Consider the following 15,681-nt stretch of genomic DNA (forward strand, 5'->3'; position numbering starts at 1 on the left):
CGTCTTCCCTACCTGGGAATGATTCTGGACTCGGTCCAGGCGAAGGTCTTCCTACCGGACGACAAACTCGGGACTCTTCAGGAGAAGTCAGGTCCCTCAGGGACGTTCCGTGCTCGTCACTCCGGACGCGCATGAGATGTCTGGGATTGATGGTCTCGGCTTTCGAGGCGATTCCCTTCGCCCAGTTTCACACACGGGGTCTCCAAGCGGAGATCCTGTCCAGGTGGGACAGGCGACCGCAATCTCTGGTTCCAGATTTCGTTGGGCCATCGCACCAGAAGGGATATTCTGTGGTGGCTCCAGTCCCCGGTGGTGTCGGGGGGCAAGTCTTTTCGTCTCTCATGGACGGTGGTCACCATGGATGCCAGCCTGTCGGGCTGGGGTGGTGTTCTGGGCGTTCTGTCCGCCCAGGGAACTTGGTCGGAGGCGGAATCCTCCCTTCCGATCAACATTCTGGAATTGCGTGCGATGAATCTCTGCCTTCATCGTTGGCCGGACGGGCTGCAGGGCTGTCCGGTTCGGGTGCAGACGGACATTGCCACGGCGGCGGCTTACGTCTTTCGCCAAGGGGGCACGAAGAGAGCCCGGGCGGCTCGGGAAGTGGCTGACATTCTGTTTTGGGCCGAGACACATGTCCCGGCGATATCGGCGGTTCGCATTCCGGGGGTGGAGAACTGGCGGGCGGATTATCAGATGCCGCCAGTCCCTGGACCAGGAGGAATGGCCCCTCTGTCCGGATGTTCTCCAGATGTTGTGCGCGAAGTGGGGTCTTCCGGAGGTGGACCTGTTCGCGTCTCGTCTGAACAGCAAGGTGAACAGGTTCGTGGCAAGGCCACGCGATCCTCGGGCAGACGCGTCAGTCGCGTTGGTAGCTCCGTGGCATCAGTACCGACTGATGTATGCGTTTTCACCGTTTTCAATTGCTGCCCAGGTTCCTTCGCAGGTTGGACTCGGAACCGAAACACAGTGATTCTTGTGACACCGGACTGGCCTTGCCGGTCCTGGTACGCAGACCTCGTGCATTTGGCGGTCGACGCCCTGTGGAGTCTGCCTCTTCGGGAAGATCTCCGGTCTCAAGGGCTGATATTTCATCCTGCCTTACAGTCGCTGGCTTTGCCGGCCTGGCTGTTGAAACCGAGGTCCTGAGGGATAGGGGTCTCTCCCCTGAGGTCATTCACACTTTGATCGACGCGAGGAATTTTTCCTCGAAGGTCTTTTACCGTACTTGGTAGACCTATTTTGCCTGGTGTGAGTCCAGGGGGTCTTCACCTCGCCCGTAGTCGGTGTCTGGGGTGTTGTCCTTCCTTCGAGAGAGTGTTGACAGCGTTTGGCGCTGGCTACGTTCAAGGGTCAGGTGTCTGCGATGGCTGTTCTTTTTTCAACGTCCTATGGCATCTAACTCCTTGGTTGGCACTTTTGTTCGGGGGCATCTGGTCCCTCCTAGGAGGGTGCCTCTGTCTCTTTAGGACTGGAATCTTGTTCTATCCGTGTTACAACATGGTTCTTTTTTGTACGGATCAGGTAGATCTCGTTGTCTATGTTGTCCTAGGTCACCTTTTTTGGTGGCGATCACGTCGGCTCGCAATGTGTCGGAGCTGGCAGCTTGTCCTGCCATTGTCCGTATCTGGTCACTCGCTTGGTTAAGGTGGTCTTGCGACCTAACCCTTTTTTTCCGAAGAGGGTTTCGGGATTTCACCTCAGTGAGGTCATTGTCTTGCCTTCGCCTTGCGGAGGAGGTGGTGTTGCACTCCTTGGATGCTGTTCATGGCGATTAGGGTTTGCCTAAAATCGTCTGAATCTTTTCGCAGGTCGGATTCTTTTTGTCCTTCCGGGGGTCCTCGGAAGGGCGTAGCGGCGTCGGCTTCTGCCGTCGCCAATTGGTTCAGACAGGCCATTGAACAGGCCTATGCTTTGCGGGGAAAAGTTTCCCCTATGCCTGTGGAGGCGCACTCTACCAGATCTCTGAGTACGTCTTGGGCCTGTCATGGGGCTTCTGTGGCCCAGGTGTGTAGGGCGGCGGCCTGGTCGACCGTGCACACCTTCACTCTGTTCCACGTAGTGGATGTTCAAGCATCGGCAGATGCTTCCTTTGGCCGCAAGGTTCTTAGTGTGGCAGTCCCTTAGGGTTCCTGGTTTTGGTCCTTTGGGCTGTTTGGGATTTCTTTTTATCCCTGGGTTATTTGTTTTTTTTCCTGGGTTATTGCTCCCATTGAGCAAATTTTTTCTCATGTTGCCCAGCTGGTTTCCTTCCTTTGGTAAGGTTACTTTCTTTGATGTGGAGACTGCGTTGCCTTTAGGCGCGGCTGCGTTTCCCACCCCTCATGTTTGCACTGCTTTGGGACGTCCCCATTGTGACGAATATGAAGATGGCGGCGACTGTCGGAGGACGTAAGGGAAAACGGAATTTTTGTAAAATCTTACCTGTAAAATTCCTTTCTCTGAGTCCTCCGACAGTCGCCGCCCCCGCCCCTCTTTTGGGGTTTAGTTACTCTACTGCTATTCCACTGAAACTGAAGCAGGAGGGTATAGACTGAGGGGACCACCCCCTGGGGTGGGGATATGTTAAAAGCTTTAATATTGACATATTCTGTTGCCTAGCTACTCCTACGGAGCAAAGTCTAATACCCCATTGTGACGAATATGAAGATGGCGGCGACTGTCGGAGGACTCAAAGAAAGGAATTTTACAGGTAAGATTTTCAAAAATTCCGTTTTTTTTGTAAATTTTTGCCATTTTCACGATCGCAAAAAATAAAAAACCCAGTGATTAAACACTAACAAAAGAAGGCTCTATTTGTGTAAAAAATTACAATGTTGCATGACTGAGTAATTATCATTCAAAGTGTTGAGCGCTGAAAATTGGTGGGCAGGAAGGGGGTGTATCTGCCCTGTATGGAAGTGGTTAAACTGCACCTGTGTCTGGATCTTCTTGTGAGTTTCAAGATTGCCAATGATCCCTAGCTCCAGTGCACTATAGTAGGTGTCACTCCCCTACACCACACTCCTATAAAAAAAAATGGTTGGGTTGAGCTGTAAAAAAAAAAAAATTTGAAGAAATATTTTTTTCCACCTAGTATCTGTGTGGTTTCAATTAAAAACTAAAGGGGGAAAAATAAAAAAAACTTGCAATAAAGTGGTTGCGTAAAATACTAAAGACCTTGTTAGTTTTGACAGGATTAAGCCTTTTGGGGTAGGCGTTAGCATGGCACATCTTGCCTTTGAAATCGATCTGCTCTACATGAAAAGTGATCCAAATGAAATTGGATTCAGGGATGGGCTCTGGTTGGTCATTCCAAAACTATCTCCTGGTGATTACAAAGCATCAAGGGATCTCCTCCTTTTTGGCATCTGTCAGAAGTGTACAACATTTTTTCATTAGCAATACCATGGAACACAGTGAAGATGGTCGAGAACAATTGGAGAAAATATGGCGTAACAGTGACTTAACCAAGAACTGTCCGACCCTCAAGTTTATGAAAAACATGAAAAATTGACTGAGGGTACTAAGAGGCTTTCTGCAATATTATGGGAGCTGCTGGGCTGTGGGAAAAGGGGGCAAGATGGAAGCCTTTTCTTAAGAAACATCCAAGCTGGTCTACGTTTTGCAAAAACTTGCGCAAGTCTGTGTGAAAATGTTATGACGAGACCCAAGATTGAACTTTTTGGCCAGAATTCTAAAAAGTATGTGGTGCAAATAACTGCACATCACCAAAAACCTAATGAAGCATGGTGGTGGCAGCATTATGCTTTGGGGCTTTTTGAAGCTGTAGCTGGGGCTTTTTTTTTTTTTGGGGGGGGGGGGGGACCAGAACTGTTTCACATTAGTTAAAAGCAAAAAAAACCTTCAGACCTGCTAAGAAGCTGATCAAGAAGAATTTTCACCTTTCAGCATGCCAGCCCAAAGAATACCTCCAAATAAACAATGGAATAGTTTTAGCATTCTATTAACGTTTTGGTATTGCCCAGACTTGATTAAACTTGAAGATCTGAAGTGACTTCAAGAGGGTTGTGCACAGGAGATGCCCTTGCAATCTGACAGAGCTTTTGTAAGGGAGAGTGGGTAAATATTCCCAAGGCAAGATGTACCATGCAAAAACTCCTACACCAAAAGGTGCTTTAACAAAGTATTCAAGGGTGTGCATATTTATGCAACCACAATATTGTAAGTTTGAATTTCAGATTATAGGTCACTTTTTTCTTTTTAAATGGGTAGTGTTTTTTACTTGATTCCTGGACTACCTCCCGATTTGTCCAGTGACCCTAAAATCTTTCCATTACCTCTAGTTGTCAAACATGCATTGTGTGAATTTCAGCCTGTCTAGGTCTGCCCCAGGTCTTGTAGGACCCCAGCAATACTGCATTGCATAATTTTGGACTTTTTCAGCTGATTAAAGCCCAGAAGAAATCACTGAGGCGAGAGCACGTCCAAAGGCTTGAAGCAGAAAAAAAGCGGCTGCATACAGTCCTGCAGATCCAGTACTTGCTGCAGTCTTTCTCTCAGGATCACATCCAGGGGGACTTTAAGGATGGACTCAACGGAGCTATGCACCTCTCCTCTAAGGAACTGGATTATCTTATCAAGTTTGCAAAGCTGATCTGCCACAAGAGGTTCAAACACATGAGGTAAAATTGGAAACTGATTTTCCACCTGTAAAAGGGCTTAGGTGGGACAACTTTGGAACAGGCTGGAGGAAGGGGTCAACAGACAATGTCTCACTGGTGCTTTAAAATTGCCTTTCACTTATGTCCTCCAACAGTTGCAGCTCGTCATATAGCCTTCACGAGTGGGTAATGGCGCCCTCTGAAGGAGCAAGCTAGGCAGTTTGGAATGTTAAAAAAAACTTTCTACACTTGGGCACACCTCCACGGGGCCATCCCCCCAGCCATTATACTGAACCAGTTACCACTTTCCTTCAGTTTTATGCTGCCTAGCATCAGGAGTAGGCTAGGTTTCCCTGCCGGAACCTAGTCTTTTTTTTCTTTTTTTTTTTTTTTTTTTCTTGGTGTTTTTTTTCTTTGAAAATGGCTTTTCCATTTTCACTCACTATCGCTAGTTAGTCAGGGAATTCCTGGGTAACTACAAGCGACAGCAGAAGTGGGCCTCGCACTGGATATTGTAGATCCTTATGGAGTCCCAGCCTGCCGCCGAGTGTCGCAGGTCATTGGTGCGCCCTGGCCTCGCAACGACCGTGCCCCTTGAGATGGGGATGGGCCTGCGGAGTCCCTTCGCCGGGATGTCTCCACTCCGGACCGCGTGCAAGTTGCTGGCATCCTTCCTGGCTGACGGCACCACCACTCAGGGTGGGAGGTGTTCTATATCAGAGCGTTGCCTGGACTGGTGAGTGATACTACCCCTGGGTCCCTAAAGGTGGGTTGTCTGTGGGGGTGTTTAGCCGGGCCCACTCAGAGGATAGCAGTACATGGTGGCTTCTGTGATATCCCCTTCCTGGCCATGTGGTGCGGCCCCCTTCCTCCCTGCCCCTGCTGGGGGCGTTCTGCAGTACATACTGCCATGACTGGGGGCTTCATACATCCCGGGGGTTCTCTGGGGTTCCCTGTGGGGGCCAGCGCATGCATTCTTTGCCCTATTTGGTGCAGTTTGCACGACCGCCATTTTGGGTGTGGGCAGGCTGTTTAGGCCGCTTTGTGTGGGCAGCAGCCATTTTAGCTCATTCTTGCGCTGGTTTGGGCGCCATCTTGGATGAAGGCGACTGCCTAGTAAGGGCGACGGCCATTTTTACCAGTGCCGCCTCATTTAATTTCTATCAGGCAACATATGTTTTGTGACTCCAGGCGGGCATAGGCCTCTAGTGAGGTCACTTCCTCCTGTCTCTCACTGCAGCAGCGTGTGGCAAGTACACTTGGGGTGATTTTAACCGCTTTTTCTGGCATTTTCCTGCAAAAACAGGCCTGTAGCTGTTTCTAAGGTGTCTCCACGGGAGGTGCTGTTTTGCGGTGGGGGTCCGCAGGAACCGCAGTTTTAAAGGGCCAGCGCTCCAAAAATTTTGTATCGCAAAAACAGTCCCAGGATAACAAATTCCCCACAGACCTTATTGGTGCTTCAGGTACCCCTGAATCCTCTTCCATGGCCTCATCTGCTGCTCTTGCGACTTTGGTGTCAAAAATGGATCTGCTGATGTCTGAACGCACTTCTCAAACGGCCTATGCCCTCCCAGTCTTCTGACACAGAGCCTGATTTGGTTGCCATGGACAATGTCCCCCCCCCAACCCCCCGGAGGGGTCCCAGTCCTCACATTCCGATGAGACTTCCTCCACGGCGGCATGAGAGCGTGCAGCAAAGGATGCACTTATTAGCTCCGTTAAGGAGACTTTAAATCTTGACGATGAGCCCTCTGTCAAGTAAGCGGGCTGCCTTCGGGTTCCGCACAAAGCTCTGAAGTCGGGTCAGGTTTTCCCCTGCCCTGAGGAGTTTCACAAAAATGTGAACGACCAATGGCGTTGCATCAAGCATATGCTGGTGCCTAAGCAGTTTAAATACTGTTATCCCTTTGTGGATCCTGTGGACAAGTGTTGGATGGTGTCACCTAAGGTGGACCACACTGTTTCTAGGTTGAATAAATCCACCTTAATGCTGGCGGAAGACTCCCCGGTGTTCAAGGATCCGGCTGATAGGCGTGTGGAGACTTTCCCGCCACATGTATTTGGTGGCAGGCTCCCTGCCCAAACCAGTGTTTGTTTCGGTGGTGGTCTCTCAGGCTGTCACGGAATGGTCCAGGGTGCTTCGGCGTACCCTGGTGGTGGAATCGGCCTCTCCGACCGCCTTGACATGGTGGATCAAGTGCCCCAGGCTGTGATGTACCTGTGTGATGAGGCTCCTTTATTCACACAGTTGTCTGCAGTTGGGCTTGCGGTCAGCTGCATTATTTGGCTGAAGAGTTGGTTGGCTGACCACGTTTACAAAGACTGTCTGATGTCCTTTTTTGTGGGTAGTCATTTTGGGGACACTGGATGAGTTGATCAAGGGGCTTACAGGGGGTAAGGGTACCCTTTTGCCCCAGGCATCTAAGGGAAAAGCCCCCCGCGCTGGGTGGGGTTCATCCTTTAAGGCTCATCGTGGGTCCTTTCATGCCTTCAGGGCACAGGATAAAGGAAAATCCTTCAAGACCTCGGTCACAAACCATGGTCTGGTAAGCCTAAGGCCGGTCAGGCCTGTTCGGCGGCCCAGTCCGCCTCTTCCTGAAGGGATGCCCTGACCCGATTTCGGGGTGGCGTGGATGTCTGTTACTTTCAGGAATCTTGATTGTCCTGGATTCAGGACAGGTGGGATCACAAACTGATTCGTTCAGGGTACAAGATCGAGTTTTGCGCTCGCCCCGCAGACAAGTTCTTTCCGTCAAATCTCCATCCGACCGTTTGAGCAATCTCAAGGGGGCAGAGCAGGATCTTCTCACCCAAGGAGTCCTTGTGCCAGTCCCTGTGTGGGACAGGTTTCGTGGGTTTTTTATTCCAATCTGTTCACGGTACCAAGAAAAGAGGGCAAAGTGCGTCCGATTCTAGACCTAAAGTCTCTGAACCACTTGGTGAGGGTACAGAAGTTCTGGATGGAATCCATCCGGTCGGTGGTGGCATTGAGTCCTGGGGATTTCTTGGCCTCCCATTGATTTGATGCGTATCTTCACGTTCCTATCTACGAAGGTCATCAGTGGTATCTCTGCTTTGCAGTGGCGGAAGGGCATTATCAGTTTGTAAGTCTTTCTTCTGGAGGACAAACTCCAGACCCTTCAGGGCGAGATCAGGTCCCTCGGACAAAAATCTCTTCTGCGGACCTGTATGCGGACTCTGGGTCTGATGGTTTCAGCCTTGAAGGCCATCCCATTTGCTCAATTTCATACCAGAACTCCAAGCAGATTCTTTCCAGGTGGGACACAACACCCCTGTTGGACAGGATTTCTGTGAGCCCCCTCACAAGATCGGATCTTGTGTGGGTGGCTCCTGTCGCCAACTGTAACAGGGCAGGTCCTTTCAGCCTCTGCTGTGGATGGTGCCAAACACGGATGCCAGCCTGTCGGGCTGGGGTGGAGTTCTGGACTCGCGTTGTGGTTGGTGGAGGAGGCCTCCTTACCGATCAACGTCTTGGAGCTGCGAGCGATCAAGCTCTCATTGTTCCATTGGACAACTCGTCTTCAGGGTTGCCTGGTTTGGGTTCAGACTGACCACGCCCTTGGCAGTGGCTTACATCAATCACCAAGGGGGCACAGAGTGCCTGGGTGGCCAAGGAAGTGGCTGAGATCCTGTCTTGGGCTGAGGTGCACATTCCAGGTGTGGACAACTGGCAGGCGGACTAGAGTTGCCAGACCCTGGACCAGGGGGAATGGTTTCTGCATCCAGAGGTTTCGTCTCCTGTGCGCCCGGTGGGGAACTCTGGATGTGGATCTGTTTGTGCCCCGTCTCGACAAAAAGGTGGGAAGGTTCGTGGCCAGAACCCACGATCCTCTGGCGGTTGCCACCGGTGCCTTTCGTGGTGCCCTGGCACCGGTATCGGCTGATTTATGCCTTCCCTCCGTTTCATCTGTTATCCCGGCTCTTCCGCAGATTGGCGCCGAACGGGTGCGAGTCATTCTGGTGGCCCCTGACTGGCCACGTCTGTCTTGGTACGCAGACATCATACAGATGGTTGTCTAGCCTCCCTGGCGGCTTCTGCTGAGGTAATCTACTGTCTCAAGGACCGATCTTCCATTCTACTTTACGGTCTCTGGCTTTGATGGTGTGGCTATTGAAAGCAAAGTCTCGAGAAAGTCTCTCTAGTGCAGTCATTCCTGCCTTATCGAAGGCTCAGAAAGCTACCTCCTTGAAACATTTACCATCGCACCTGGAAGGTGTATATTGCCTGGTGCGAGTCGCAAGGGTTTCAGCCCCGCTACTTTTTGGTTGCAAGGGTTTTGGCATTCCTACAGGAAGGTGTGAATCAGTTTTGGTGCTGACCACGATTTAAAGGTCAGTTGTCTGCTTTGGCCATTATTTTTTTCCAGCGTCCCTTGGCGACTACTTCCTTGATTCGAACTTTTTTTTTTTTTTTTTTTTTTTTTTTTTTTTTTAAAACCAGTGAGTTTGACCAAAAAAGCAGGATAGACATTGGTTTACAGAAATGAATACATCAAAACAAGTATCAACTAGGTCTGTGCATGCAGACAGAATCAGAGCTGATTGTGTCATCAGTACATGGCAATTTACATTTCAAGTACACAACTCAAAAAGAGTGCTGCCACCCAAGGGAGCTCCAACCGTTGACATGGAGTGTCTTAACACCCAGTGTCTGGACTCTGGACCCATCTATCCCAGATCTTGGTAAATTTGGCCAGTTTTCCACTGTTTTTTTATACATAACTTTATGGTATGACATTATTGACTTCGGCCTTCCACGCCCCAAACGTGGGCGAAGAGTCCCGCATCCACTTTCTGGCAATAAGCTTCCGAGCTATAAACAGTGGTCTGTAGGAAGGTAAGTAGGCTTTTGTCCATTTCTTCATCTGGGTATATACCCAGTAGGCATTGCCTGGGGACCAGCTGTACCGGGGAGCCCATTTTGTCGTGAAGGAATGCGACAATCTGTTTCCAATACCCTTGGAGCTGGGGACAGCTCCAGAAGAGGTGGAAAAAAGTTCCCACAGCCGTCTGGCACATTAGGCAGTTAGGTGATAGTTCAGGTCTGTATCTCTGAAGGCCAGAGGGAGTCAGATAGGCTCACCCAGTTCCTCCTCCACCAAACCTATCAGACAGCCTAGGGGACACCGCCTTGCACGTCCCCAAGGCATCATCCCATTCGTCATCCTCTATAGTACCCACGTCCACCTCCCAGGGGATCTTAGCAGCGTAGGCAATGACTGTGGAGCTGGGGGTGTGGAGTTCAGCGTAGAGAATGGAAATCAGGTGTTGGATCAGTACTCTTGAGGAAGTCAATCATGGAGGGGGTCTCCAGGGTAGGAGGAGGGGTCGGGAACTGGGCCCTAAATGCGTGCCTGATCTGATGGTAGCGGAAAAGCATGGAGGCCGGGAGAGAATTAGTGGAACTCAAATCCCTGAACGAACGTATGGTCTCCCCTTGGAGTAGATGTGAAAGAAAATGTATTCCCTTTCCACTCCAGAGTTCAGAGTCCGGCATGGACCTGAACTCCGCCAAGGTCCCGTTATGCCACGGGGGGGTATGGGTGTGTAGAGCTGGGTACTTCGGTTTAGTCATAACAACCTCCCAAATCCTACTGTAATGGTATAGCATGGAGTCGGTCTCGCCCGCGTTCCCGGAGCCCTGTACCCCTTGGAATACCGCAGTCAGAGGGTCGTCAGTCAATTGGGACCACCTGGGGCAGAGGAGGTGGAGGAAGCGGGTCTTATCGGATTTATCTATATGAAACAGGTGGGATAGTTGAGCGGCCAGGTAATAGATTAAAGTCAGGTAAGGCCACACTGCCCAGGTTAGAGGGGTTTTTAAGTTTGCGCCAAGAAAGCTTGTGCCTATTCTGACCCTACACAAAGGCTTTAACCACTTGCCGACTGCCGTCAGTAGATTTACTGCGGCAGTCAGCCCCTCACAGGCAAAGTGACGTATATTTACGTCACTAGCCTGTGAGGCTCTGGGGAGCGACAGCCCCCCCCCCCCCGCGAGTGTGACCGGCGGACCCGATGTACGCCGCTCACTCTGCCTGTCATTCTCCCCTGTGTAAAAACCCTGATCATACAGTTCTACTATGTAGGACCGTTGATCAGGGTAACTACAGCTCAAGCCACAGCCAATCAGTTAGAATCACGCCCCTAGGGACACACACAGGCCCTCCCTCTCAAATAAAGTTAACCCCTTCACTGCCAGTGTATTTTTACAGTAACAGTGCATATATAGCACTGATTACTGTAGAAATGTCAAACCCCAAAAGTGTCAAATGTCAGTCAAGGGTCCGATCTGTCCGCCCCAATGTCGCAGTACCGCAAAAAAAATCGCAGATCGCCGCCATTACGCGTTAAAAAAAACAAATTACAATCTTTCCCTTTGTTAGTAAACGCAATAACTTTTGCGCAAACCAATCAAAATACGCGTTTTGCGTTTTATTTTTTTTTTACCAAACATATGTAGCATAAAACAAATTGGCCGAAAATGTTAAATTTTGATTTTTTACTTTTTTTTGGGGGGGAATTTCATAAAAAATGTGAAATATTGTTTATTGCAAAATTGACGCTCTTTTTTTTTTTTTGTTTAAAACGCGTGATCAAATACCACCAAAAGAAAGCTCTGTTTGTGGGAAAAGGACGTCAAATTTGTTTAGGTACAGCGTCGCACGACCGTGCAATTGTCCGTTAAAGTCACGCAGTGCCGAATCGCAAAATACCCCCTGGTCTTTTAGCAGCCAAATCCTCCGGGGCTTAAGTGGTTAAGGAGGGATTCCATTTGTTTGAAAAACTTTAGGGGCAGGTAGATCGGGGAGTGCCACAAAACATAAAGTATCTTTGGGAGCAGAACCATTTTTATGAGATTTACTCTACCCATGACGCCCAAGGGCAGCTTCGCCCAAATTTGGGTTTTGGCCTTAATTAGGTCGTACAGAGGTTGGATATTGTCCTGGATATAATCTCGGGGATTTGGCGTGACCAAGACCCCCTAGATATTTAATCCTCGATACCCGCTGTAGGGGTAAGGGCAAGGGCCGCCGGGGCGGGTGGGCGTGATCCAGAGGTAGTATTTGTGATTTGTCCCAGTTCATTTGCAAACCGGAATACTTGCCGAAACGTTATATCAGGGACAGGGCCGCGGTAAGGGACGTGTCCGAGTCCGCCGGTACAGTAAGGTGTCGTCCACATACATGCTAAGTTTCTCGGTCAGGGGTCCCACCCGCAGCCCATCTATACCAGGGTGGTTCCGGATGGCGATGGCCAGTGGCTCGGCCGCCAAGGCGTACAGTAAAAGAGCAGACAGCCCTGCCTCGTCCCCCTGGACAGTGGGAACGGTTCAGAGGTCCTGCCATTCGCCAGAATTTTGGCAACCGGGGCACTGTACAGCAAGTGAACCCACTTAATAAACCGCGGGCCAAACCTCTCCAGGCATGCCCAGAGAACTCCACTCTACAGAGTCAAAAGCTTTGGCCGTGTCCAGTGTCACCACCACCCTATGTCCCGAGTTCTCATGCCGTGCTTGTATATTCATGAATAGTCTATGAAGGTTGAGACGTGTTCTTGCCGGGCATAAAACCAGTCTGGTCTTCGTGAATCAGGGACCAAATGACCCGGTTCAGTCGGATAGACAGAATTTTTGCGAGTATTTTGATGTCTTCTTGTAGGAGCGAGATCAGGTGGTACGACTCTGGAAACCGGGGGTCCTTGCCCGGCTTAGGGATCAGCACAATAAGCGCCTCTTTCATGGACGTGGGTAACCTATCTTCAAATATGGCATTGAACAACGTCAGTAGCTGCGGCAAGAGAAGCTCGGAAAAATGGGCGTAGAACTCGATGGGCAGGCCATCCATGCCCGGGGACTTGGACCTGGGGAACCCGGACACGGCCTCCGCAATCTCATCCCCCGTTATCGGAGCCTCCAGCCCAGTCACCTGTTCCTCCGTTAGTCTAGGGAATTTCACACCGTCAAGTAAAAGCTGCATGTCGGTAAGGTCACTGGAGGCCCTTGTGTAGAGGTCAGCAAAGAGCGGAATCTGTCCACCACCACCATAGGGTCAGTGACAAGGTCTCCTGCGTCAGTCTGCAGTGAAATAACCACTGGGGGTCTGTCCTCGCAATGTACTAGGTATGCCAGCAGTCTCCCGGCTCTCTCCCCGTGCTCAAAAATCCTGAAGCTGGAAGAATAATTTATCTTTTTCCCTGCTTGAACTCTCTTTGGGCAACCACCCCTGTCAACGACCGCAGGTGGGAAGCCCTAGTTGCGGAAGGATCTGTTAGAAAGGCAGCCTCCGCCTCCTGAAGGTCGGTCACCGCACAGTTGTAAGCCGCCACGGAGCTCGCCTTGCAGGATTTTATCTGAGAAATCAGGGTGGCGCGTGCGTGGGGCTTGAAAGCCTCCCACACCGCAAGGGGAGAGGCAGTGCCCACATTCTCACTGAAATACCGTTCCCACTGGGTGTCGAGCGAGGCCTCCTCTGGCAGCAGAGACAGCCAAAGTGGTTGTAGATGCCAGGTCAGGGGCGACCTGGCGTGTGGCAGCCCGATCGAGACCCAGTAGTAGGGACTGTGGTCTGACAAGGATCTGGGGAGGAATCCCGCGGATACCAGTCTGGGAAGCAGGGTTTTGGAGATCAGAATTAGGTCGATACGAGACATTGTATGATGGGTAGCAGAGAAACAAGAGAACTCCGGTCGTAGGGGAAACCTGGCTCTCCACGTATCCACCAGACCCACACTCTCAGATGAGCGAATCTAGTGGAGGTAGGGGACCCACCCGCGTGGGGACTCGACTGCAGCCTGTCCAGGGTCGGGTTCATCACGTTATTGAAGTCCCCGAGACAGACCGCAGGGGTTTCTGGGTATTGAGCCATGTAGGACAATCCCTCCGTGACCAGACATTGCAAACGGTGGAGGTACGTAAAAAGCCAAAATCAACCAGGGTTCACCAAATATTAGCACAGATAGGAAAATAAACCGCCCCTGTGAGTCAACCCGAGATCCCTGAAGCTGGAAATGGACATACTTAGAGACCAGTACCCCCCGCGAGTGGGAGGTGTGGGTAGAGTGATAAACCCGGCCTATCCAGGGGCGTTTGAGTGATAGGTGTAGACGGCCCTCTAGATGAGTTTCCACCAAAATCAGAATATCTGGTCTATGCTTTTTTAGAGTAGTGAAGGCCGCCGAGCGTTTAACCTTATCTCTTAGGCCCCTGACGTTCCAGGTCAGCAATTTAATGGCAGCCATAAGGTGATATTCTGTAAAGTTATCTGAGCGTGTACAGGGATCTTGGGGAAAACCCTGTCTCGTGGTGACCCGGAGCGTGAGCACGGTAGCAAGTGACCACAAGGGGGAGTCGCTCCATGTAGCACCCGGGTCTCCACTGAGGGAACAGGTAAAGAGAAACATATTAAATGGGTAACAAGCATGCACAGTCCAATAAACAGCAATAAAAAAACAAATCAAAAGGTCCCCCACCCCGCCCTGCACCCACCCCAACTTGTGCGGGCATAGAGTCCCAAACAACTCAAACAAGGCCCCCGTTATAGCCAGCCAAAAGGTAGAGGGAAGGAAGTCCACATGTACAGTGTCCAAATGTGCCCCCTGTGTCAGCACATTGTGTAGCTCAGCGCTTGCATTCAAATGCAGGCTGAGGGGAGGGAAAAGGGAGGCCAGCAAAAACACATAGGAAAGGGGGGGGGACTGGCAAAACCGGGGCCGCGCACCTGGCCCCAGCAGGTGCCGGGGGCGAAACAACGCTGGTCAGCATGCCGCAGACCCCTCTCGGGGCTCGAGGCATGGTAGTACGTAGCCGGGCTCCCATGCCCTGCCAACAACCTCAGGAAATGGGCCCTCACAGCCAAGTGAGGTGAAATTCCGCAGTTCAGCCGCAGGTGGCCAGTGTAGACAACAAGGCTATCCCATCAGTTAGGGCAGAGAAACCGGCATCAGGAAAAATAAAGGGGGAAGTAGCCGCGGTCCGGGCCGTAATCAGTTATGATGAAAGGGTGACAGGTAGAAGGTTCAGGAAGAGGCAACGATCTCTGAAGAATGAGTAGTCTCCGGGTCAGGCGCGGGTCTCGAGGTGTTCCAACCACACTATGGCCGCTTCCGGATCTTCGAAAAAGTGTACCTGATCTTCGCCCTCAACTCGGAGACGGGCTGGGTACAGCATTGCATACTTGTAGTTCTTAATCCTAAGTCTGCGTTTAGCCTCCATGAAGTTCTTCCTCTTTCTTTGTACTTCAGCCGAGTAGTCCGGGAATATTGCCACCCTGCCGTTTCCAATAGGGATATTCCCCTTCTCTCTTACCAGGCGGAGTATTATATCCCGGTCTCTATAGTTTAGAAACTTGGCGATAGATGTGCGGGGGGTGCTCCCTGAGGTGGCGGACGGCCCGACAAGCGGTGGGCCCTCTCCACCACGAACGTGGGGGAGAACGATTCCCGGCCATATGTCTGTATCAGATTTTCCAAGTAGGTGGAGGGGTCTCTGCCCTCCGAGCCCTCAGGGAGACCTATGAACCTCAGGTTGCAGCGTCTCAGGCGGTTCTCCATATCGTCTTGTTTAGATAGGATTTGAGAGACCTGGTCTTGCAGGCGGGCAGTGGTGTGCTGCAGTGGGGGCAGGGAATCCTCCAGCCCCCCGATCCGGTGCTCAGTCTCTGCAACCCTCTCCCGCAGCTGCTTCATGTCCTGGCAGATGAGAGAGATGTCCACCTTGACCTCATCAATTTTGGAGGTCAGAGTGGCCTGGCAAGCTGAGATCGCCTCAAGTACAGTCGCTGTGTCAGCTCCTCCCGCTGATCCCGCGGTCGCGTCCGGCCCGGCACCATCTTGGAACTGGGCCGCTCCAGTCTGCCTGCGGAATTTGGCCGCTGTTTCGGTGGGTTTCTTCGTCGGTGACATGACCTGCAGGGAGCCGGGCATGTACCGGAGGGAGCGGTGGCTCATGGCGGGCTGTAAGGGTGCAGGATGTTCAGTGAGAAAGGATGTTCGGTTGACGGAGCTCCAGCTACTCGCGTCTTACCGCATGCTGCGCCCGGCCACGCCCCCCCTTGATTCACAC

The 15,681-nt window shown here is 51.3% G+C and overlaps 1 protein-coding gene across 1 annotated transcript in view; it reads left to right on the forward strand.

Annotated features, from left to right (window-relative positions):
- The window catches only part of CAPRIN2 (caprin family member 2), a gene marked incomplete at its 3' end in the record, with an annotated part of 157,324 nt that overhangs the window by 58,413 nt on the left and 83,230 nt on the right, over positions 1-15,681 (forward strand). Inside the window, exon 5 of the mRNA XM_082255938.1 lies at positions 4,384-4,622. Within this exon, the coding sequence (XP_082112064.1) occupies positions 4,384-4,622 (239 nt within the window). The remainder of the gene's footprint in view (positions 1-4,383; positions 4,623-15,681) is intronic.

This window comes from Pelophylax lessonae (genome assembly GCF_965119305.1).
Source record: "Pelophylax lessonae genome assembly, chromosome: 4".
In the NCBI taxonomy this organism is placed as follows: Eukaryota; Metazoa; Chordata; class Amphibia; order Anura; family Ranidae; genus Pelophylax; species Pelophylax lessonae.